General features: G+C 40.4%; 1 protein-coding gene across 2 annotated transcripts in view; it reads left to right on the top strand.

Moving 5' to 3' along the window:
• The window catches only part of MYL1 (myosin light chain 1), a 40,313-nt gene extending 27,523 nt beyond the window's left edge, over positions 1-12,790 (top strand). For both annotated transcript variants that reach the window (XM_060782088.2, XM_060782096.2), the window contains exons 3-7: positions 4,210-4,353; positions 6,370-6,543; positions 9,756-9,833; positions 10,462-10,516; positions 12,361-12,790. In XM_060782088.2, coding sequence (XP_060638071.2) covers positions 4,210-4,353; positions 6,370-6,543; positions 9,756-9,833; positions 10,462-10,490 — 425 coding nt within the window. In that variant the 3' untranslated portion in view covers positions 10,491-10,516; positions 12,361-12,790. The remainder of the gene's footprint in view (positions 1-4,209; positions 4,354-6,369; positions 6,544-9,755; positions 9,834-10,461; positions 10,517-12,360) is intronic.
• Positions 12,791-23,550: the final 10,760 nt, after the last annotated feature.

The following is a 23,550-nucleotide window of genomic DNA, read 5'->3' as shown; positions in this document are numbered from 1 at the left end:
CATGTAAAACGGGGCTGGAAGATCTCTGCTGATTGAAAGTTACTTGATTTGAATTGAACCATACAGCCTTGTTTCCTTTAAAGATAAGGCCATGGATACCAATTTCCACAGTCTGCTGCTGAGTGCATGAAAATAGTAAATGCAGTGATTGCAGACAAATTATTCTTCAAAGTACTATAAAATCATGGATAACAGAAAGGTGTTGAAAGTTATAACAACTCAGAAGGAAAGAAGAGAAACAAAAATATCTAAAATATTTCCAGTTTATAGATACATGATAAATTTGAGGTGGTTCAACAAACTCACCAACTCACTTCTCCCTCGAAGCATTTTGCTGGAAAAATAATACAAGAGCAAATTATCTAAGTAAGACTGTAATATGTAATGATGAGATGCTGTGCATTAAAGGGAATTGGAGGTTGGTTGCTTTGTTGTAACCGGTGTGTTGCTCACAATTCTTGCACAATTTTTTTTGTCATACAAGAAATTAATATCCTAAAACTATTAGAATATAGTCTTTTATTTGAACACTTGATTAACCCATTAGGATAATAATTTTGACTACTTGTCAGTTCCTAAGAATTTATGCAAAGGCAGAAATCTAGTGAGCAATCCTATCATACAAAGCTTTCTAACACATCATGTCACACCTCATGTGCTAGTAAAAGCAATGTAAAACAAGTATCAAAAGTCTGGAATTGATTTGGTAAATATGTGTTTCAGTATAGATAATAAATAGGTATTTATTATCTATATTAAAACAGGTTATTGTAGGTTTTTCCTGGCTATATGGCCATGTTCTAGAGGCATTAGATGCCTCTAGAACATGGCCATATAGCCCAGACAAACCTACAACAACCTAGTGATACCGGCCATGAAAGCCTTCAACAATATATTAAAAATGTTTAAGATATAAACATCAAATAATATTTAAGATTTAGTGAATGTCAGCAGGCATTAATAAAATCTACTGGGATTGCCATTTTTCACGTGTTATGTCTCAACATGCTACAACTTGGACATCCATTGTAACACTTACATGTGTCACGATTAATTGTTTCTTTTGTGTAGATACATAAGTGGCGCATTTAGTAGATATGACTTGATTTTTCATTCTCTTTTGCAGCATATAACAATCAATACTATAAAATTAATATTTGAAATACAAATATCCATCTTCTGTTTTCTAACTTCCTTTAGAAATATTCAGGAACACCACATTCCTGACTAAAGCCCCTTCCACACAGCTGTATAAAATCCATATTCAACTGGCTTATATGGCAGTGTAGACTCAGATAATCCAGTTCAAAGCAGATATTGTGGACTATCTGCCTTGGTTTTCTGGATTATATGGCTGTGTGGAAGGGCCCTAAAAGATATTGCTAGAATGCTAGAATGGTCTGCTAAGTCACCCATAGACTTGGTACAGACTGTAGTACTTTGACATGCCAACAAAATTTCTAAATGCTTACATGTAACCATACAAAATAGTCATACTGGGTGAAGCAGCCTATTCTCTGTCGAAATTATAATTGTATCATCACAAAAGAAAAATTACCTTCAGTTGTCATAACTTTCAATTTTAATAGCAAAAGTTGTAATATCAAACTCTAGCAACAGCTCCACTCTCCAAAAATAGGTAGAATTTTATTTCTGGGTCAAAAAATTGAGACCCTATTTCCAGCAAAAAGAATTCCAGTTCCACTCTAAAAGCAATTTTAGCTCTGTCCATATTTTGCATAGAGCAGGGGGAGAACACAAGTAGTTGTAATGCCATTGTTTGAAGCAGAAAGCAAAAAAGTCAGTCTTTTCTTTGGCTGTGATGAATATAGTGATGTAAAGTGAGTAAAGGCATCTCAAGTTATGAGAGACCATGTTTCACTGTAAATGCTTCTACCTGCTATTATGGATAAATATGTATTAGTATTAACACTGGAGCTGATTTTGTCTGGAGTTGCAGCCTAGTCAGCTTGCCACCAATTTATATGGGAAAACTGATGCCTCTTTTGCAGTAGTTAGAAGATAAGGAACTAGCATTGATGAATTATAATTCATGGTTGTTGTTTTTAAAAGAAAGCAAAAAGGTTCAAGAGTTAGTGATGAGATTTTCAGTGGTGTAAATGAGTGAAGTTCTGTTCTTCGCAGCCAATGTGGAAACATCAGCTGTGAGCCTTTAAATATGTCTCAGTCTCCCCTCCACAACTCTAAAAGGCCACAACTTTATGAGCTGTAAGGGGAGAGGGCTATCGGTAGCCCTGTCTCGTAGATCTCAACACATTAGACAGTGAGGGGAAGTCACATAAGGTATATTAGGTTACCATCTAGCAACCTCAGCATTTTAAAGCCTGCTCAGAAGCTCCTTCGGGCAATATAAGGAGGGCTGGAGTTAGCACCAAAATAGTACCGCTTCAGAAGTACCCGGAGTGGGGTGGGGAGTGAACGAAGAGTGCATAATTCATCACATGGACTTTCTGATTCTATGGATACCTCACGGCAGTAACAGCAGTGATATCTATTGGTCTGCTGAGTGTATTTTGGCTTTGGGACAAATTCCAAATTGGTGTATAGGAAGATATTTTCCACTTGTGGGCTTCCTATCAGCAACTGTTCGGTCAGAGTCTGAAAGGAGAACTGATTAAGTATTTGGTCTGATCCAACAGGGCAAATCTTGTGCTCTTATATTTCAAACTAGTGTATGTTGACAGACCATGCTCAGGGATCTTAAGACTTTTTTTAAAAAATCATAGAAAAGAAGGTAGTAATGAAGGTGTGACAAAGGTAATAACTTTTAAACCACTCTAAATATTGGTAAAGAAGTACCAGAATAAGTTGTCGTTCTTTTCTGGAGGAGTATCTTGCTTTTCCACAGGAATCAGATATCATAGTTTCATTGTCTCTCAACTTATTTTTAAATATCAAGACACAATACCTGAAATTTTCAGCTGGCAGGTTATATATCCCCCACCCTATCTTCTCAACCAGGCAGTATTCTAATATGCAGCTAAACATAGAAGCAATAGGAGGATAAAATGTGCACTTAATAGGCTTGTGTGCAACTGGCAATATGGGCTTTCATCAGGGCCAAGGTGATAATTGAATGAGGAAAGATAAACAGATGATTAAAATTACTATTATTTACATGCTAGTTTTCATCATTTTGTATTAATAGTGTGTTATTGGGGATAGCTACCTGATTGATCTGCCTGTGATTTGCCCGAAGATAGGTCTAGCTCAGTGGTTCTCAACCTGTGGATTCCCAGGTGTTTTGGCCTACAACTCCCAGAAATCCCAGCCAGTTTACCAGCTGTTAGGGTTTCTGGGAGTTGAAGGGCAAAACATCTGTGGATGTACAGATTGAGAACCACTGCTATAGAAGAAAGTAAACAAACTGCGACACTTGTGTTTATATATATATATATATATATATATATATATATAGCTATTCATAAGCATTTTTGAGGACTTTGTATAGTGTAACATGAGAACAGAACACAACCATTTGAAAGGCATACTATAATTTATTAAAATGTATCCCCCCGCTGCCACCAATTGTAAAAGATAGGACCATTGGTCTAGCTGCTTTGGATCCACCTGTGTTGCTATAAGCAATAAGTATTACTAGCAACACCCACCATGCCTTATACATCATGGTTGCAAGGTTCATTGGCATTTTCACCCTAGTTTTTGTAATTACTTTCACTATGAGATATATTGGTTTGTTCTATGGTGCCATCACACTTGAGGGACAATACCAGGGTATCTTCTCTTAGGACCACATCACTTGAGGCAGGAGGATTGCAATTACAGTAGGATAACAGCAGGACTCATTCATCTTCTGTTGTTTTCTTGGTGGGAAACCATTAGAATGTGTTACTTTTCCAAAAGGAGGTCATTAATGGATTATTTGTGTTTGTAAAATAAACACTTTCTAGGCTGTCTTCCATCAGGAAAGCAGCCAGTAAATAGTAACATCATACGATAAGTCTCAGGCAAAGGCACAGTTGTTCTGCTGTAATTGCAACTTGCCGGCCTCGTTGATAAATTCCTTAATGTCTCGGAGGTGCTGTCACTTTCTCTGATGCATTGCAACATGGCAGTAAACATATCTCCTTGGTACTGGCCCTCTGGCACCTTGTGAAGCATGATCATTGGTATGAAGACAGAGAGTCTGTCTCCTTTCGGGTAACCCTTGTCTTTCCGTTCTTCTAGACTTTAAGGAGGCATTCCTCCTCTTCGACAGGACTGGGGAAAGCAAGATCTCTCTCAGTCAGGTTGGAGATGTCATTCGGGCTCTGGGCCAGAACCCCACAAATGCTGAGGTCAAGAAGATCTTGGGCAACCCCAGCAATGAGGGTAAAGATTATTCTGTGTTCTGTTCACTGTTCTGAATGTGTCCTCCTTTTGCTGGGTATATGTACTATCATTGATAATTGGTGGGATTTGTCATATGGAGGACTGTTCAAGCTCGAACCACACAAGCATAATGTGTGAACCACTCTAGTTGACTAAAGATCATCACTGTGCCAGAGTGTTTGGTGATATATACTTTGGTAAACAATCTAAAGTATCATTTGTACACTAATTTAAACACAGAGGAATCAGTCTTTTATATAAATGTGTAATATCAATGTCACCAACACATTTGCCAGTAAGTTATTTATATTTGTGTTTTTACTATATTTTTTACAAACATTGATTAACAATAGATAGTATGAGTCCCATATCAATTGGGAAAATATTCCAAGACCCCTTATGGTTACCCAAAATTGTGGATAATAGTGAACCCTACACTTGGGCTGGAGGAATATCATATAATTGCACTGTAGGACCTAGGGAGGCCTACAAAGACTTCAGTAAAAGAATATGGATAAGAGAAACCATGGATACTGAATCCATGGGTAAAGGGTTCTATGTTTTAATGGTTTCTAACTGGGAACTTTTAATAATGTTTATATTTAATCCTCTTTTAATGTTTGCATATTTTTATATTTTAAACTGCATGCTAATGCTTTTATGTTAAGCTGCTTTAAGTACCCTTCAGAAGAGATTCAATTAATAATAATAATAATAATAATAATAAAGAGAAACAACTGGAAAAGCTGACACGATATGAGGATTTAAAGATCGAACTGCAAAGACTCTGGCACAAGCCAGTCAAGGTGGTCCCAGTGGTGATCAGCACATTGGGTACAGTGCTTAAAGACCTTGGCCTACACTTAAACACAATCGGCGCTGACAAAATTACCATCTGCCAGTTGCAGAAGGCCACCTTACTAGGATCTGCACGCATCACACAGTCCTAGACACTTGGGAAGTGTCCAACGTGTGATCCAATACAACAGCCAGCAGAGTGATCTTGTCTGCTGTGGACTCATCTTGTTGTGTTTAAAATAATAATAATAATAATAATAATAATAATAATAATAAATAAATAAATATTATGAACTATATTATAAAAGTATGTAATGATCTTTGTAGTTGTATAGGCACATATTAAATATTGGTACTTTTAATTTCTAAATGAGTTTAACAGAAACGATTTAAGAATGTGTCAGAGAAGGCACATATTACTGTTAATTTATTGAATTTACAGTAGTTTGGTTAGTGCCTGGTTAGAATCACATGAGAACTATATAAACATTGCTTTATATTCTGAGAAAATAGGAAATGTAATATTTGCATTTATAAAAAATAATTTATTTATAAATTTAAATGAAAGTTCTTCTTGTTTGGAATAGATGGTGCGCATTGTGAGAGCCAGTTCAAAGAATAAGCAATTCTTTTGAGAGTGTTAGTGCCACAACAGGGCTTACAACATTTTTTAAAAAATGACAGCAAGATATAAGAGTGTGACAATGCTGTACAAAAAGTGCCCTTGTTTTAAAAAGAGAGGAAAATCATGCAACCTCAATTATAAAAACAACAACCTGGTGCCCATCTCTAGTGCAAACACAAATGATAATAAGGTAAGATACTAAAAATGCAAAGCTCAGACGTTTCAATTCTCCCTGCAATATGTTCCTATCAAACTAGAAGACTAGGAAGGCAACCCACTGTGTTGCTTTGTTTATCTGGAGATGGAGCTGTGTGTGACAACCATTAAATTAAGATCTGTGTAAAACCTGTTTCCCCTAATTGAATGTAGATTTACCACTTTCTCGTGAATGTAGTATCGTCTGGAGACAGATACAGCAACAAGCAAAGACTTTGATGTTTATCCCAATTTGAGAGCCAAGGCAGAAGGTTCAGTTTCTAATGGAGGGGTGGTTGTGAGTGTGGCTGTGTTTTTCAGATTGGTAGCTTGGCACTTTAGAAGTGGAATGCCTGGAAATATCGCCAAATGTACCTGGTAATATTGTTTCGTTGCAGAGATGAATGCAAAGAAAATTGGATTTGATGAGTTCCTGCCAATGTTGCAGGCAGCTGCCAACAACAAAGACCAGGGTGGCTTTGAAGACTTCGTTGAAGGTTTGCGTGTCTTTGACAAGGAGGGCAACGGCACAGTCATGGGTGCTGAACTCCGCCACGTACTGGCCACTCTGGGTAAGAATACAGAAGCTTGTGAAGGATGAACCCATGCTATAGATTTATACTCTGTGTTTGTGTATGAGAGCTTAAACCAGGGGTCCTCAAACTTTTTAAACAGAGGGCCAGGTCATACCTTTGGAGGGCCGGATTATAATTTGGAAAAAAAGAAGAATGAATTCCAATGCACACTGCACATATCTTTTTTGTAGTGCAAAAAAATATTTTTATTTTTATTTTTTACTTCATTTGTATACTACCCTTCTCAGCCACCGGTGGCACAGTGGGTTAAAGCACTGTGCCGGCAGGACTGAAGACTGACAGGTCGCAGGTTCGAATCCGGGGAGAGGCGGATGAGCTCCCTCTATTAGATCCAGCTCCTCATGCGGGGACATGAGAGAAGCCTCCAACAAGGATGATAAAACATCATCCAGGCATCCCCTGGGCAACGTCCTTGCAGACAGCCAATTCTCTCACAACAGGAGCGGTTGCTCCTGACACGACAAAAAAAAAAAAAGCCCTTAGGTGACTTAGAGTGGTTAACAACCAATATCAGCATACACAATACAAAATCATTACACATTTACAAACAGTAGCATACCAATTAGTTAACACCAAACATCAATACATCAATACATCAGTATAACAATCCATCATGTCTCATCAATAGAATCAGAATCCGATCTCATTGTCCATTATTCCATATTCCAGTAATCAATTACATTGCCTAGTTGAATGCCTGTTCGAAGAGCCAGGTCTTCACTCTCCTCTGGAATGCCAATAGGGAGGGGGCCGATCTGATATCTGTAGGAAGGGCGTTCCACAGCCAAGGGGCCACCACTGAGAAGGCCCTGTCTCTCGTCCCCACCAGGCATGCTTGTGAAGCTGGCGGGACCGAGAGCAGGGCCTCCCCAGACGATCTTAATGTCCTAACTGGTTCATAGGGGGAGATGCGTTCGGACACGTAGATCGGGCCAGAACCGTTTAGGGCTTTAAAGGCTAAAGCCAGCACTTTGAATTGTGCCCGGTAGCAAATTGGCAGCCAAAAAACCTAAAAACAAAACAACTATTCAAATGAAGAACAATTTTAACAAATATAAACTTATTAGGATTTCAATGGGAAGTGTGGACCTGCTTTTGGCTCATGAGATAGGATTGTTGTTGTGTGCTTTCCATTGGTTTCAGACTTAGTTTGACCCTGAGCGAGGGTTGGGTAAATGACCTTGGAGGGCCGTATCCGGCCCCCAGACCTTAGTTTGAGGACCCCTGGCTTAAACCATCAACCAGACTCTCTGGCAGGCGTCCTGGGAGTTGCAACCCAAAAAAGTCCCTTGGACAAATAAGTATGAAAACTGTAGTTTGGTCAAACTACTTCTCTGGCAGAAATAGCCTTCCCAGATTACCTCCCATTCGCCCAAAGGAATGCAACTTGATGGAGCCTTTTTAAAGTGGAAGAATGGAATAAAAATAGATAATAACATTGCTAGAAATGTCCATACAGAAGAATAGTCGTTGAACCAGTTTGTCTCTACAGTCTCTAGCATGATTTATATCTAAGTGTTATTTCAAAGGTGAAAAAGAAATTTAAGTACTGAAAGGATTGTGAGAATAAATTTGCAGAATGAGGTAGTGCGATAATTGCTTTAGCTTAAACTGATCATGTGTAGTTGAGTCCTAAGTTCATTGGGAGGAACAAGTGAGAATTTTGTGTTATACCACCTTACAGTTCACTGAAAGTCCGTGCTTATATATTAAAATGGCTTAAATATTACCTCAGGGTGCGCTATATGAGAGCTCTAAAACCGCATATGTTACTAAAGAAGCATTCTGTGTGTCAGCACCCCATACTGCTCTGTTAAAATTTGAAGAGTGGTAGAACATGGGTTTGCCAAGGTTTCAGGGATAATACTTTCACCACTGTTTCCTATGCTATACTATATAGGTGGGAAACAATAATCCCCCACCCCATTACCTCAATATTTATGCCACTGTTTCTTTATTTTCTGGACATTTATTTTCTGGAAATTTACCCTATTGTATTATTGTGTTATTGTATTATTGTGGTTGTATTTTATCTGATGTTATTTTTGTAGTATGTATTTTATTTTTCTTTATTGTAATTGCTGGGCTTGGCCTCATGTTAGCCTAGGGGAGATGGTGGCGGTTTATTTATTTATCTTGTCAGGAGCAACCAGACATTTGTATTACATTTTTAACAAAACAAACAAACAAACAAACAGACAAAACACAAAGTTTGCAAGCTTGGTAGCTGATTAAATGTCCTTTGACCAGTATCTGGCCACTTGGGGTGCTTCTGGTGTTGCTGCAAGGAGGTCCTCCATTGTGCATGTGGCAGGGCTCAGGTTGCATTGCAGCAGGTGGTCTGTGGTTTGCTCTTCTCCACACTCGCATGTCGTGGATTCCACTTTGTAGGGGTATAAATAAAGTTTAATAATAATAATAATAATAATATGCCAAGATTGACAGCCAAGAATTTATTATTATTATTATTATTTTATTATTATTATTATTTAGAGCTTTTATAACCCGGTCTTCTCAACCTCCGAAGAGGGACTCAGGCCGGCTAACAGCAGAAAATTCATACACACATAGAATAAACATAATAGCATTATAATACATTAATGCAAAAATACATTAAAATACAGATCAGACAATTACAAAAGCCAGGTCGTCAGAGTAAAATCACAAATTCATCATCATCTGCCAGTGTGGTCAGCCGTTATTGACTTAATCATCATTCTGCAAATGCTATATGGAAGTCCAATCTTTTTTTTTTTTTTGGCTTGCTCCTTCCATCTCATCTCTTAAAGGAGTCTTGAGTTCACAGCAGTTGCTTGCACCATCAACAATGGTTAGATCTCTGAAACGCTGAAGTTCATCTCAAGACCCTTCCACACAACCCTATATCCCAGAATATCAAGGCAGAAAATCCCACATTATCTGAGCGTGGATTCAGATAACCCAGTTCAAAGTAGATATTATGGGATTTTCTGCTTTGATATTCTGGTATATAGGGCTGTGTGGAAGGGCCCTCAGGTGCTGAAAGCAGGATTGGGTCATTCCATTAAGCAAAGCAATAAGATCATTCTTCTTTGTAGATTTTTCCCCCTTTGAGTGTTGGCAGCACACAATGAGATGGCACACAAGAAAATATACAGCTTATGGAAGTCTGTGAGCTGGAATTACTATTTTCCCCTTCTGTGCTTCAGGTGAGAAGATGAAGGAAGAAGAAGTAGAAGAACTGATGAAGGGACAGGAAGATTCCAATGGCTGCATTAACTATGAAGGTGAATACCAGTAGTCACTAGTGAAAAACAACACCTGGGACAATTGGGTAGGGTGGGGTTTGGTTGAAGTCATGCTAGAGAAGGGAGATCTGTAATGGGTCCAGTAGTACTTTGGGTAAGGAGGGTTTCAATTGGGGAAACAGTCCAGGAGGGAAAAGGATGAAATATCATCTTCTGAGTGCTGTCACCCCAGTCACCTCTCCCCCACCAGTAGTATGGTTGCATTTATTTATTTATTTTTGCTTTTACTTCTGGTCTTGGATTACTTCTATCACACTTGTTTTAGAATGATTTTTTGTTGTGTTGTTGTGTGCTTCCCAGTCATTTTTAACTTAGGACAACCCTAAAATGACCCTATCACAGAGTTTTCTAAGGTGTGATGCTTGTGCAAGGCCAACCAGTGGGTTTCCATGACCACATTGGATCTGGATGAACAAATGCAGATAATGAACTAGAGTTCTTATCACCCCCTACAGAAGTGAAAAAAACTGGCTGCCTATTTTGGAAAGATTAAAACAAGAAAGGGGGGGGGGGGGAGAATTGAATGGGGTATCCACATTGCAATATTTTGTTGAAAGGTCCCACTTGTTTCTTCTAAAATGATGTCGGTTCTGTGTTTTTTTTACAGCATTTGTGAAGCACATCATGTCTATCTAAATGGAATTCTCCAGATGAACAACTTGGTAAGTTCCTCTTGTGGACATATTTTAACTCGTTTTTTAATGCAGCTAGCAAATGGAAATAGTTCAGGGAGGTTAGGAGCCAAGAATAGCTGATCCAGCAGCACCACCAGCAAAATGGCCTGGCTTCCCATCTTGCCCTTTGATGTTGCCTGATAGATTAGTGGCCACCGTAACATGATCAATATGAGCCATGACTTGCTAAATAAATGAGGCAAACATACTGCCATGTTTGGCCCAAATCCCACATTGTGCTAGCACCTGTCTACCAGCATATCAGACCTTTCTTCAAGTCCATCCTGCAGTCTTCTGTGCTGTCTAAAAAATATCTTGGAGTGTTTCCAAACCCCCTAAAGCAGATTATGAGGGTGGACAGGGATGTGGTCGTGCTGACAATAAAGGAACATTGCCTTCTCTCCCCCCTGACAGTTGGTTCCAAACTGAGAAGTAGTTCTGTCATCTGAACAGATTCTCAGGATCCTGGAATAAATATATGGCATTATATAGTTTGTATATCCCTTATCAAGAATTCTGAATTCCAAGAATTATCCTCCAAGTGAGTGGCTGAGATATGACAGTTTTGCTTTTTGAGATATGACACCAACTTTGTTTCATGCACAAAATTATTGACATATTCTGTATATGAAACATCAGTATATTTGTGCTTAGACTTGGGTCCCATCTCCAAGATGTCTCATAATGTACATACATACTTACCTACTTACTTACTTACTTGGGCGATCCCTCGTAGACCAAGGATGATGGTCCTCCAAGTGTAGTGTCCTGGCGGTGGGTCCATAGGTGGCTGTGGAGCCCTATTCTTGATCTGCATCTCCTTCCGCAGTGAGAGCATCGGTTTTCAGGTGGAAGGCGGTCCCGGTTGGGGCACGTTTCTTGGCACGTTTCTCTCTTTCACCCTCCATTCGTGCCTCTTCAAATTCTACAGCACTGCTGGTCACAGCTGACCTCCAGCTGGAGCGCTCAAAGCTCAAGGCTTCCCAGTTCTGTCTATGCCAGAGTTTTTAAGGTTGGCTTTGAGGCCATCTTTAAATCTCTTTTCCTGGCCACCAACATTTCGTTTTCCGTTCTTGAGTTCAGAGGAGAGCAACTGCTTTGGGAGTCAGTGGTCGGGCATCCAGACAACGTGGCCAGTCCCGCGGAGTTGATGGCGGAGGACCATCGCTTCAATGGTGATGGTCTTTGCTTCTTCCAGCATGCTGACATTTGTCTGCTTGTCTTCCCAAGAGATTTGCAGGATTTTTCAGAGGCAGCGCTGGAGTTGCATGTGACATACATGCAAATATAGGAATCCCAAAATCCAAAAAAGAAATCAGAAATCCAAACCACTTCTGGTCCTAAGCACTTTGGATAAGGGATACTCAGCCTGTACATTGTCAAGTGATCTCAAGATAAATGCTTGAGTATTTGTATGGTCCAATGAAGTGATCTGAGAAACTCCAGACCAAGTAAGATTGTCCCTGAGGAAGTTCTTATTAGCTGCAGTTCTCATACTTCTAAAATGATAGTACATCAAACAGAGGCCCCTTTCACACAGCTGAAAAAAATCCCACATTATCTGCTTTGAACTGGGATATATGGCAGTGAGGACTCAGATAACCCAATTCAAAGCAGATATTGTGGGATTTTCTGCCTTAATATTCTGAGTTATATGACTGTGTGGAAGGGCCCTGAGTGAAAGGAGTGCGTTCTCCCACAACTTTTCCATGCGGCATCCTCTGGTCCTCTGATTAACATCTGAATGAGCCATTACTTGACATGGGTATAAAATTAACTGACCATATACTAAAATACAAAATCAGATGTCATTTATCTTTGATTTTTGACAGAACAAGATCAGCAGGCATTTGAGACTGGTGAAAAATTGAGGAAATCACAACTCCATCCAGTACTGTCACCCTGGAATCCAAAAGGACTGTAATATATGCCTTCCAACTGCTCCACTTTTTAAAGCCAACGGTTTGAGACACCAAATGAATTTTTACATTTCCCAGTGAAAATACTTGCTGAGGCCCATGAGAAGGACTACACCACCACACCTGTCAAGCCCACAACTCTACCCCTCCCTCCATTTTGTCCACCATGAAAGCAATGTTTGCAGAAGAAGGGTCTGGGGTATCTGGCAATAAATCCATGTGGTCAGTGTATGGCTGGAAATTTTCTTTATTCGGTTCAAATCCCAATCAAAACATAATTGAAGTCTTAATTTATTTTCACTAAATGTTGTATTCCATACAATAAAGTTTTATGAAAAAAGGATTGTCTTGGGGGAATTTGGTTTAATTTAATAGGGAGTTGGGAGAAGAGGTAGATTTTTCAAAATGATTCACTAAAAATTGCTTTGAAAGCAAAGTGCTTTCATAACTTTGATCCACCGATGCGTTTGTCAATCATCAACAGAGAAAGAGGTCCCAGGCAGTAAGTGAGCAATCCGTCCTATCCTTTACTACTGCTACTTTGGACAACTTTGAAAGGTTAAGGGGCATGTTCTCCATCAGATCCAGGGGCATGTTTCTGCATATTCCTAGACAGAATGAGCCATTTTGTGGGAATTATTTTGAAAAATTCTGCAAGATATAATATTGACTGCGGAGGGGCGGTCTAGAGCAGGGGAGTAGTAATAGGTGCCACCTATTACTACTCAGGGGTCCTCAAACTAAGGCTCGGGGGCCAGATATGGCCCTCCAAGGTCATTTACCTGGCCCTTGCTCAGGGTCAACCTGAAAGCACACAATAACAACAACAACAACCCTATCTCATCAGCCAAAAGTAGGCCCACACTTCCCATTGAAATACTAATAAGTTTATATTTGTTGATATTGTTCTTCATTTTAATTATTGTGTTGTTTTTAAGTGTGTGGGGGTTTTTTTGCACTACAAATAAGATATGTGCAGTGTAGGAATTCCTTCATGTTTTTTTCAAATTATAATCCGGCCCTCCAACAGTTTGAGGGACTGTGACCTGGCCCTCTGTTTAAAAAATTTGAGGACCCCTGGTCTAGAGGGTTCCAGATGCAGTAGAAATGTCCCCACTTCCATTAAATACCATTTGCGAGGACTTCAAAAATATTAAACAATAACTCTTGCGGAGCCCTGGTGGCAACAAAAGTGGTCCTGGAGACCCGCATACAGTCCATGGACTTCACTTTGTTTCTCCCTACAATAGACAAAGATCCTTTAGCTTCTCTTTTGTCATACATAAGTCAACATAATGGAAGTATGTATGAACAGTAATGACAAACTATAGAGTAGTTCTTCTAGCTCCTTTCCCCCTGCAATGGAGAACATTCAGAAGTAATCGTTTCTGGGGAAATCGACAAGGATCATCTTACAAAGAAGTGTGAACAGAATATTTTAAGGACCAGATTGGAGTGAATATGCCAAACTGAATTTATAAGCAGCCTTGCACATTGGTAAATAGCTAAAGTGGAATTCTATTCCGAAATTGATATATATATATATATATAGAGAGAGAGAGAGAGAGAGAGAGAGTTGTTGTTCATTTGTTCAGTCGTTTTGGACTCTTCGTGACTTCATGGACCAGCCCACGCCAGAGCTCCCTGTCGGCCGTCACCACCCCCAGCTCCTTCAAGGTCAATTCAGTCACTTCAAGGATAACATCCATCCACCTTGCTCTTGGTCAGCCCCTCTTCCTTTTTTGCTTCCTTGGACAGCGAGAAGATCCAACCAGTCAAGAAATAAAGCCTGACTGTTCTTTGGAGGGAAGGATAGTAGAGGCAAGATGAAGTACTTTGGCCACATCATGAGAAGAAAGGAAAGCTTAGAGAAGACAATGATGCTGGGGAAAATGGAAGGATATATATATATATATGTGTGTGTGTGTGTGTATAAAATTTCATGGGGCTGTAATATAGCTCAACAGTCACAAACTGGATACAAACACCAGCATAGGGTGACCTTAGCAAGCCACATTCTCTAAAGCCCCTTCCACACATTTGTATAAAATCCACATTGAACTGGATTATATGGCAGTGTGAATTTAGGACCCTTCCACACAGCCCTATAATCCAAAATATCTGCTTTGAGCTGGGTTATCTGAGCCCATGCTCAGATGATGTGGGATTTTCTGCCTTGATATTCTGTGATATAGGGCTATGTGGAAGGGTCCTGGGTCCACACTGCAATATATTCCAGTTCAAAGCCAAAAGGGCTATAGTTAATCCAGTTCAAAGTAGATATTGTGGGTTATCTGCCTTGATATTTTGGGTTATATGGCTGTGTGGAAGGGCCCTCAGTCTCTGCAGATAGCAAAGGCCCCCCAAACAAATCTTACCAAGAAAACTCTCTGAGATATTTGCTTTAGGATCGCCATAACATGGAAATGACTTGAAGGCCCACAACAATAATAAAATATCTTCCATTCTTAGCAAAACCACTGAGTCCAGTTTGCTGCAGAAATCAGTCATTCAAACAAAAATGCTGAAAAACTGCAAAAAGGATTGTTGATTCATAATATCAGACTTTGCACATGACATTGGTCTTCAAATATGAAACAGTGGCTATGGCCATACAGTTTCAGCCTCGCAGATCAATGTTCTGTTTAGAAATACTATTTTCAGAATAATCAGATTAATACTTGTATAATTCCCTAATCTTGGTGGAGACAAAATCTGGCATATTACAACCGCAGCATAAGGGAAGGCCCTGTTTTAATTTTGTTCTTTGATGATGGCCACTGAAACAACACAACAACAAAGCGACATCATTATCAGTATGCCTTTGGTCTCCAGTGTAACTGTAGTTTCCCCCACTGGGCATGCATAAAACTGCTTTAATCCCCCAGCCAAGTATCAGCTTATTCTATAACAGTGCGGCTTAACCTTATTAAATTTCTACATATGAAAATGCCATAACTCAAGAACTGGCAGGTGCAGAGGCGAGATGGGACTAGCGATAGGAGGACATGCCTTGCATACCAGCCTTCTGGAGAAGAGACAAGTGTCTGGTTTCCATGCACACACATAGACACACGTATTAAAAATAAAAAACCACGTTCCTATTTAAAACCTTGACATGCATGCATATCTAAAGTGGTCTCTGCTTGAGTTTTTAGAGGGACAGTTAGTTGACAATTTATTTACAGCCTCCCATAAGTAGAAGAAAACCCAAGGCCTTGTATGCATGCTTGAAAGTCCATGAAGGCATTCTGAATCTCAGGAGGAATCATGACAATTACATTATGTTGAGCAATTTATATAATCATCATCAACAACATTGTTTATATAGCAAAATCAAACGTTCATGGCACATTACAATAAAACAAGTAAACACAAAGGGTCCTGCCAAAGGAGTACAATGGATATGTATGTGTCATGAATAAATATATGTTGTACTAGCCATCCCCTGCCACGCGTTGCTGTGACCCAGTCTGGTGATCTGGAAAAGTGTTGGTTTCTAATATATGTAATTTCTTTATGCTTGTGGGTAAACAGAATTTCTTGCTCTTCCTTTGTCAGTGTTGATGTGGAGAGTGTTTGGTTTGCCTACTCTGGAACATGCAACATATCATTGTCCTTCTTTAGGGGTCCCGTTCAAATCTATGATACTATATCTGTGTGTGTGTGGATCATCTCTCTCTATATATATCTATGGCTGGATGGCCCTTTTTCAGGAGGGCTTTGATTATGTTTTCTTGTCCTGGTAAAGGGAGTTTGACTGGATGGCCTGAAGTATTTTCTGTTGCTCATGGGGGTTCTGTGTGGGAAGTTTGCCCCAATTCTGTTGTTGGTGGGGTTCAGAATGCTCTTTGATTGTAGGTGAACTATAAATCCCAGTAACTACAACTACCAAATATCAAGGTCTATTTTTCCCAAACTCCATCTCTGTTCATATTTGAGCAAATGGAATATTCGTGGCAAGTTTGGGCCAGATCCATCATTGTTTGAGTCCACAGTGCTCTCTGGATGTAGGTGAACTACAATTCCAAAACTCAAGGTCAAAGCCCACCAAACCCTTTCAGTATTTTCTGTTGGTCATGGGAGTTCTGTGTGCCAAGTTTGGTTCAATTCCATCGTTGGTGGAGTTCAGAATGCTCTTTGATTGTAGGTGAACTATAAATCCCAGCAACTACAACTCTCAAATGACAAAATCATAATTTTTGAGTGATGGTCACTCCTTGTGTTGTGAGATGTTTTGTTGCCAACTTTGGTGTGATTTCGTTCAATGGTTCTTTTGTTTTTAAGGTACTCATTATGCACATAGCATTTATATATATATATAGATGGTTTGAGTAAGGAGCCCCCGGTGGCGTAGTGGATTAAAGCACTGAGCTGCTGAACTTGTTGACTGAAAGGTTGCAGGTTCGAATCCAGGGAGCGGCATGAGCTCCTGCTGTCAGCCCCAGCTTCTGCCAACCTAGCAGTTCAAAAACATGCAAATGTGAGTAGATCAATAGGTACTGCTCCGGCGGGAAGGTAATGACGTTTTATGCAGTCATACCGGCCACATGACCTTGGAGGTATCTACGGACAACATCGGCTCTTCGGCTTAGAAATGGAGATGAGCACCACACCCCAGAGTCGTACACGACTGGACTTAATGTCAGGGGAAAACCTTTACCTTTACCTATGGTTTGAATGGAATTGTATGATAGGTGTTTGGTTGTGGTCTATAAAGGTTAGAGATGTCATCCTAAGATTGAAGCCTGGAAAACTACAAAAATGTAATTAAAAGTTGCTAATGAGAACTGCTGATGCCCAGAGACAAATGATTAACCCTTGGTGGAAAACAAGATGTTTACATTACCAACAACAATTATTCTTTAAGTTAAGGAAGTGTTTACAAGGTTCCAGACATTAAGAAGGAAGCAAAAAATGCTCCTTAAGAAGGAAAATCAAAATCAGTTAAGAAAAGCTAACATCTGTTCAGGAACTGATGGAATCCGTAGGTCTTCGCTGGAAAACAACTTGTTATGTATTTACAACTTTTTGGAACAACATCAGCAGAAATATTGCTACATAAGAGACACTCTACTCCTCCAAAATTGTGGCAGACTTGAGGAGTCTAGTCCACACACCACTCTTTTCCAAGGGATGGAAAGAGTGCACAATGGGAGATTTGCTGGGAATGCAATCTGGCCTCCTTCAAGGTCTCTTTCCAGGAGAAGGAAGAAAAGATGGTAATATTTGTGTGAATGTTTTATGTGTGTGGATGTTGAGTGAAAATATAATTCCTCTTTTGTTTGTGTACCCAATGTAGATATAGTCTGTGTGTCTACTTTCTTTCTCAGTGTTGCTCTGTGGTATACTCTGTTTCATTGTAAATGAAATAAAAGAACCTTTTAATGCTTTTAAATGTTTAAAAAGTATTCATGACTTATGTATAGAGGCAGAGGAAAGGAGGAACAACAAAACTGTACAAGGAGGCTTTAGAATAAAATATCCAGATTAAATGCAAATAAAATAAAACATAGAATACAATACAAAATTACTTACTTATTTAGGTGATCCCTCATTGTCTGAGTAGGATAGTCTTCCAGGATCAGTGTACTGACAGTGGGTCCGTAAGTGACTGTGGAGCCCTATTCTTGATCTGCATCTTCTCCTGCAGTGAGGGCATTGGTTTCCAGGTGGAAGGCGGTCTTAGTCAGGATTGGCTTGATGCGCCTTCCTCTTGGCATGTTTCTCTCTTTCACCGTCCATTCCTGCCTCTTCAAATTCTACAGCACTGCTGGTCACAGCTGACCTCCAGCTGGAGCGCTCAAGGCCAGGGCTTCCCAGTCCTCATTGTCTATGCCAGAGTTTTTAAGGTTGGCTTTGAGCCCATCTTTCAATCTCTTTCATACAAAGCAAATGTATAACATGTGTATTCAAAATATACAAGACTACAAATCAATGTCAATGGGGCTGCTTTTTCTAATTTGGTGGGTAATGGAGTATGTGCACTGGAGAGAAACTAAACATCATTGCTTTGTAACATTTGTCTTCCATGCATTTTAACAGATCATGGAACAGGATACAAATAATGTAGCCAATGCCTCCCTCCCCTTAAGATATCCTTCTGAGCTATCTGAGCTAAGATATCTTATGGCCCCCATATCTTCTGGGTCAAAAGATATTTGAACTCACTTCTTCTGTTCTTACTTTCTTCCAAGTCTGATGTCAAATCACACTGTTATTGCTGTGTGTATTAAAGTTGTTTTTGATTTACAGCGCCCCTATCTATTATGAGGGTTTCTTGGCAAGATTTCCTCAGAAGGGATTTGCCTTCGCCTTCCTTCGAGGCCAAGAGAGTGGGACCCCGTGGATTTCCATGCCTAAGAAGGGATTCAGGCCCCTTCTACATTGCCATATAATCCAGATTATCAAAGTAGATAATCCACATTTGAACTGGATTATATGAGTCTATACTGCCATGTAATCCAGTTCAAAGCAGATAATCTGTATTTCATATGGCAGTGTAGAAGGGGCCTCAGACCCTGGTAACCGGAGTCATAATCCACTACATAAATAACTACATCACTGGTTCTCTATCAACCTATATCTTTGTCTAAGACAATAGTTTGAAGTCCCCAGGTTGTTTTTGTGGTCATGACAGACCTCTCCATTTCCCCTAAATGACTCTTATCCTGATCCTTTCGTAGGTTAATTGAGTTATATATTGTCGAAGACTTTCATGGTTGGAATCACTGGGTTGTTGTAAGTTTTTTCGGGCTATATGACCATGTTCTAAAGGCATTCTCTCCTGACGTTTTGCCTGCATCTATGGCAAGAATGTCTGAGCATGCTTGCCATAGATGCAGGTGAAACGTCAGGAGAGAATGCCTCTAGAACATGGCCATATAGCCCGAAAAAACCCACAACAACCCAGTAATTGTGTTATGTTAACTGCCATGGCTTAATGCGAAATAATCCTGGGAGTTGTAGTTTGGTGAGGCACCAGCACACTTTGACAGAGAAGGATTTCAACTCCCAGGTATCCATTGCATTGAGATATTATTTATCATTTGTGACCAAACATCCCTGCTGGTTTATCAATATGTATTCCTCCACTGCCATCTTGTGGCTACGTGTATGAAAACTAATGACTTCCTTGGTCACAGTTAATTGAGACAGCTTAATTTTGATACTAATTAGAAAGTCTCTTTCATAAATATTTCACACCTACTCAAGCTGGAAAGAAAAGAAGTGCTGCATCAGCATAAGAAAGGCACCCTTCTCTAAGGTTTTGCTCATTAAATTTGCGGAAGAGAAGACATGAAGGAAAAATAATTGATATAAATATTAAATTAAAAAGAGCAAAAATATTGCTTTGTTTAAATTCTCTACTTTGTGTAATAAAATTTGATAGATGACCTCCTACCCAGCATTGAATTTACCCACAGATTTCCAAATTCAGTTGTTTTGTGAGGTTTCATCCCTGATCACAGATTTTTAGCAAAGGGTACACCAGCCCTTAGTTTATCCTAGAAATTCTCCATGGGCAGATCTCCATTGACCTTTTGTCCTGGGATTGCTCTGGAGTGGCAAATGCTGGATCAGCTCTAGGATGCTTTTGACTGGCAACCCCATCAGTTGCTGTAGAAGTGGGAAGGTTTCCTAATTGTCCAGAGGGGCTGAACCTGGTTCAACCCTGCCAGATGGCCACCCTTCATCTGCTTCGTGTTGCTGTTGTTACAGCAGCCATGACTAGTAGCCATGGCCAATGGCCATTGCTAGCAGCCATCACTATTGGTCATTGCTCATTGCCTGGCGTGACATTGCTGTCCGAGGTTGTGATATCGAGCAAGTATTTGGGGATCTTTGCCAGGAGGCAGAGGCCAATCAGACTCACCAAAGAGAGCCCGTTCGCCCTGGCAAGACAGAAAGAAGCACCCAAGATTTTCCCCTGATTTTTCCCAATAAAAGGTCTCACCAAGTTGAAGAAAAGCCACTAAGTTGTCTTTATTGCATCCCAGCTGGTACGGATGTCAAACTGCAATCCCTTGCTGAAGCTGACATGCTTGGCAAGGCAAAAGAGTACATTTTATAGGATATAGAGAACTGTCAAATTCAAATTTCCCGCTCCTGCCCCCCTTCCGGCTTTGCGCTGATTGGCTGGAGTCATCAGCTGGAGGGGAGGTGCGGCTGGCTTAGGCATGCCTTGGCCAATGGGAGAGCCAGTGCCGCTTTGGCTTCTTAGCCAATGAGGAGTGAGGAGGCAGTACAAGCAGGAAACAAAGAACCGAGAGGGAAATGAGTGGATTAGTGTAATTTAATGTGTTGTCCGATTGCTGGCGATAATCCAGAGATTCCTCAAGCTGGCCTTGTATTGTCTTATGAGGGTGAAATATACAAAAGTGGCTGGCGCGGATGCCAAGCTCTGGTAATCTCTAGCCCTGGGTATGGGATCAGCTGATGCTACCTGTGCACTGGTTTCAGCCAAGGGTATGAAGACAATGGGTGAGGCAGATGGGGCACCCCGATCAGGATGTCTCTTTGTTGATGAGTGATTGAGTCACCATGGGGTGCTCTCTTCAGGTGCTCCGAGGCCTGAGGGGCACCATTGCTTCTGTCCATGCAAGAAGTCTTTGCTGAGTCCTTTTAATCAATGGGGAAAATCATCTCAGGAAATGAAGAAGGATTTCCTAAGAATGTTGTAACTGTGACTTGAGGTGAGTTACAACATAGCTAAAAGCATCCATCCTAATGTGCCTATACAGTGAGGTTCCATAAATGTTTAAGTGGGTCATCGGGGTAAAGTTCAAACTTGACATAGTATACCTAATGCAAAGCTCAAAACAGGCCCATGGCAGGGGGGGGGGGGGGGTCAAGGGTTCAACCTACCCCCCTCCAAATGTGTTAAGTTACAAATTGTTTTTTTAAAAAAAATCAAGAGTAAACCAGGTTTTTTTTTAACCTGACACATTTCAGGAGGCAGGGGTTTGAACCCTCAACCCCCCCCCCCTCCCCTGGCTACTGGCCTGGCTCAAAGGTGGTATCCTACCTCTCACATTTTTTTCCACTGTTCCACTTAAACAAATGCCAAATGAGTCCCTTGGCAGGCCCGTAGCCAGGATTTTGTTTCGGGGGGGGGGGGGGGCTGAGTTTGGTTTGGGGGGGGGGGCTGAATCTGAATGAGAGAGGGTCTACCCTAGCAAACCTTTTGTATTGTTACCCCAATACCCCCATGCATATGGGATATATTGAGCATGGTGATCAGATCATGATATGAATGAACATAACAGTTTAAATAATGTACCAGTAAGGCCTTCTCGTGGACCACCATCAGAATTTTGGGGGGGGGGGGCTGAAGCTCCCCCCCCCCCCCCCGCCCCCGGCTACATGCCTGTCCCTTGGAAAGTCCCTTCATTGGCTTCATTGACTTCTGGGATGTGCAGCCCAAATATCACTTTGAGAACTTTGAAATATTTTCGTGGGGCTCCTTTGAAATTCAGCAGTCGTCGACCATTCAGATCATCCAAAGGATTTGCTATATGGGCAACAGTAGTCACCAGTTTTAGCAGAAGCTTTGGTAACAAAATTTGGGTTCATAGTTTGAAGGTATTATTTCCTGTTTCATTGTGCAGCTCTTGCTTTGAAAGTAATTGTTATACTCCAAAAACTTTGTTTTTGTGGCAGCCACAAACTAGGTTGAATTGGTTGAAACTTGATGAGAGATTCATTGAAAAACTAGAGCAAAATGTCCTGGAGGATGTCCCGCAAGAACAAAGCTTTGGCAGTTTTGGCCGGAGGTTTAGCACAGCTGGTAAATTGTCAGCAATTGTAAGATCTATCAACCAAAAGGTTGCAAGTTCGAACTCCGGGTTTGGCGTGAGCTGCCAAATGACACCCTAGCTCATTGTTTACCTAGGCAATTTGAAAACAGCTTTAGCTGTAATTAGAGAAATTAGGTACCGCTAAAAAGCGGGGGAGGTGTTTACGACGCCATAAAGAGAGATCAGAAAATGCTAGGTGACCGAAAGGAAGTCCTGATGCCTCTTCATCGTAGAGGATAGAGCAACAGCACCCCTTGGACTCAAGCCCAACCTTCCGTGGCACCAAAACAGCTGGACACTGAATGGAAACAAACCCGAAAAAACCCAAACTACCTCCTTCTGTTGTCTGTGTGTGTATTGTATATACAAAATGGCATTGAGTGTTTGCCAAGTATATGTACTGTGATCCACCCTGAGTCCCCTTAGGGGTGAGAAGGGCGGAATATAAATAAAGTGCTGTTGTTGTTGTTGTTGTTGTTGTTATCAACTTTCTCCATTTTTTTAATGAAAGAACCAATTAGAAAATGACATTTATAACCCAGGAACAGAAATGGTGTTACATAGTGTTATTAGTCATATAATAATAAGGAGGAGAATAATAATAATAATAATAATAATAATAATCTATATAAATAAAAATATAATGTTCGTTTGGGGAATTAACATAACTCAAAAACCACTAGACGAATTGCCACCAAATTTGGCCACAAGACACCTACTAACCCAAGGAGTGATCATCACTCAAAAAAATGATTTTGTCATTTGGGAGTTGTAATTGCTGGGATTTATAGTTCACTTACAATCAAAGAGCATTCTGAACTCCACCAACGATGGAATTGAACCAAAAATGGCACGCAGGACTCCCATGACCAACAGAAAATACTGGAAGGGTTTGGTGGGCAGTGTCCTTTGGTTTTGGAGTTGTAGTTCACCTATATCCAGAGAGCACTGTGGACTCAAACAATGATGGATCTGGACCAAACTTGGCACGAATACTCAGTATTCCAAATATGAAGACAGATGGAGTTTGGGGAAAATAGACGTTGACATTTGGGAGTTGTAGTTACTGGGATTTATAGTTCACCTACAATCAAAGAGAAATCTGAACCCCACTAACGACAGAATTGGGACTTTCCAGATCACCAGACTGGGCCACAGCAATGCGTGGCAGGGGGCGGCTAGTATAAATAATAAAAATATAACATCAAACTACTCTAGGTTTCCCCCTGACATTAAGTCCAGTTGTGTCCGACTCTTGGTTGTGGTGCTCATCTCCATTTCTAAACTGAAGAGCCGGAGTTGT

Source organism: Anolis sagrei, chromosome 1 (assembly GCF_037176765.1).
Source record: "Anolis sagrei isolate rAnoSag1 chromosome 1, rAnoSag1.mat, whole genome shotgun sequence".
Taxonomy (NCBI): domain Eukaryota; kingdom Metazoa; phylum Chordata; class Lepidosauria; order Squamata; family Dactyloidae; genus Anolis; species Anolis sagrei.
Note: the sequence above shows the minus strand (reverse complement) of the source record. Positions and strands in the feature narration are given on the sequence as shown.